General features: G+C 41.0%; 1 protein-coding gene across 1 annotated transcript in view; it reads right to left on the bottom strand.

Annotated features, from left to right (window-relative positions):
* Positions 1–1,872, bottom strand: part of LOC119594747 (fructose-bisphosphate aldolase-like) — a gene marked incomplete at its 5' end in the record, with an annotated part of 3,132 nt that overhangs the window by 970 nt on the left and 290 nt on the right. The window contains 6 exon segments of the mRNA XM_037943836.1: positions 37–285; positions 591–773; positions 1,049–1,080; positions 1,083–1,133; positions 1,136–1,286; positions 1,540–1,659. Coding sequence (XP_037799764.1) covers positions 37–285; positions 591–773; positions 1,049–1,080; positions 1,083–1,133; positions 1,136–1,286; positions 1,540–1,659 — 786 coding nt within the window.

Below are 1,872 nucleotides of genomic sequence, written 5' to 3'. Positions count from 1 at the left end.
TCACATGACTAACTAAGCCCTAAGTCTAACACCCACCTTGGCGCGCTTCATGAGTTCCTCCTGGCCAGCCTTGATGTTCTCATCCTTGCCGCCCCATGCCCTGAGGACAGAAGCCTGGAGAGCGCGACCGTAGCTGAAGGTAAGAGCCCATGGCTTCTTAGCATCAGTGCTCTTGTTAATAGCATCAAGATGGACCGAGGCCTCTTCCTCAGACTGACCACCAGAGAGGAAGGTCACGCCAGGAACAGCAGCGGGCATGGTGCGGGAAAGAGCAACCACTGTGGCCTAGGAAATGGGGAAAGGTTAACTGTCATTAGCTTTTCCATGTGTGTGTATAGTAGTGTCAAAACTCTTGTCTTGGAGGCTGTTAAAACCAAATTTTTAAAAATTGACCTGAAACTCTAATGCATTTAACTGTAGTACCATATTTAGCAAGAGATACAATACCCTTTTTAGAATAGCCGATACTCACTATATCCCGCAAAACCAAACCAACTTTAATGAAGGCAATAGTTTAAAATTTAAAAAACATTTGCAAACACTTGAAAGTATTTTCAATAAGAATCAAAACAAAGGTCCATTTAATATACCTTAGCAACCTCCTGGGGAGTGTATTTCTTGGAGCATGACTGACCAGCAGTGACCATGTTGGGCTTGAGGAGGGTGCCCTCAAGGTACACGTGGTGATCGTTCAAAGCCTTGTATACAAAGGCCAGGACAGTCTCAGTCACCTTCTGTGCACGGTCCAGGTCGTGATCACCATCAGGAAGAACCTGTTGGGAGAGGCAATGGCTTATAAGAAGTGATGAGGAAACTATACTCATATATGACAATTTTCCCTGGGCTTCACTTCATCCATATATCTAATCATCTGTTTTTATACTTCAACATGAATTATAATCAAATGTACTTGTAATAAGATGCAAAATACTAAGTAGGCAGTCTGGCCCGTTAACTCTGTCTCAAAAAAAAAAAATATTTATATATATTCCTTTAATAATTCTTCATAGAATGACTGAAGCCACAAAACCAAGCATAAAATAATCACCTCAGGCTCAACAATAGGAACAAGACCATTCATCTGCAGATGGAAGCATCGCGTCGGGCATTGGCATTCTCCACTCCCTGGTAGTGGGGGTGTTCTTGCCGATCTTCAGGACACAGCGCCACTTAGCGAAGTCACAGCCGTCCTTCTTGTACTGAGCACAACGCTGGGAGAGGTCATCAAGACCCTGGGTTGTGCTCTCGCCTTCAGATCCCATGAGGGGGACAACACCTTTGTCGACCTGCCAGTAAAGTAGTCATTTTTAATTATTTATTGAAGTAAAATTTACTTCACTTGCTCCATTCCATATTGGCGGTATTCAAGGTAGTGACTAAGGTTTGAACATATTACACATAAACATTAAACTCATATAAACACTTTCTACACTAAATTACTTCAGAATAAAATATCAAGACCATTCCCTTAATAAACACTCGCTCTACTTCATCAAATGGAATTCACACAAGTCCCTCTTTTTTTTTTTATATATTCACCTTGATGCCGGGAATGATACCCTTCTCCTTGATGAGGTTAACCAGGGGAGTTCCATCATCGGCCTTCTGGTAAAGGGTTTCGTGGAAGAGGATCACGCCGGAGATGTTCTCAGCTACGGTCTGTAATGTGGAAAAGCAACAATGAATAAGTCATTCTATGGTAATGTTTACATAGCTTTATAATATCGACATTACATTATACATATATAACTTTTGAAACATAAGCCTTCTACTATAATATTTCTTGAAAATTTCTGCCAAATGTTATGAAATTTCATTTCTTCTTTCCCACCAACACACAAAAGCAATAGGAATATTCATAATTCTCAGAGT

This window comes from Penaeus monodon, chromosome 34 (genome assembly GCF_015228065.2).
Source record: "Penaeus monodon isolate SGIC_2016 chromosome 34, NSTDA_Pmon_1, whole genome shotgun sequence".
Lineage (NCBI taxonomy): Eukaryota > Metazoa > Arthropoda > Malacostraca > Decapoda > Penaeidae > Penaeus > Penaeus monodon.
The sequence above is the reverse complement of the archived record's forward strand: the minus strand, read 5'-3'. Positions and strand labels throughout refer to the sequence as shown.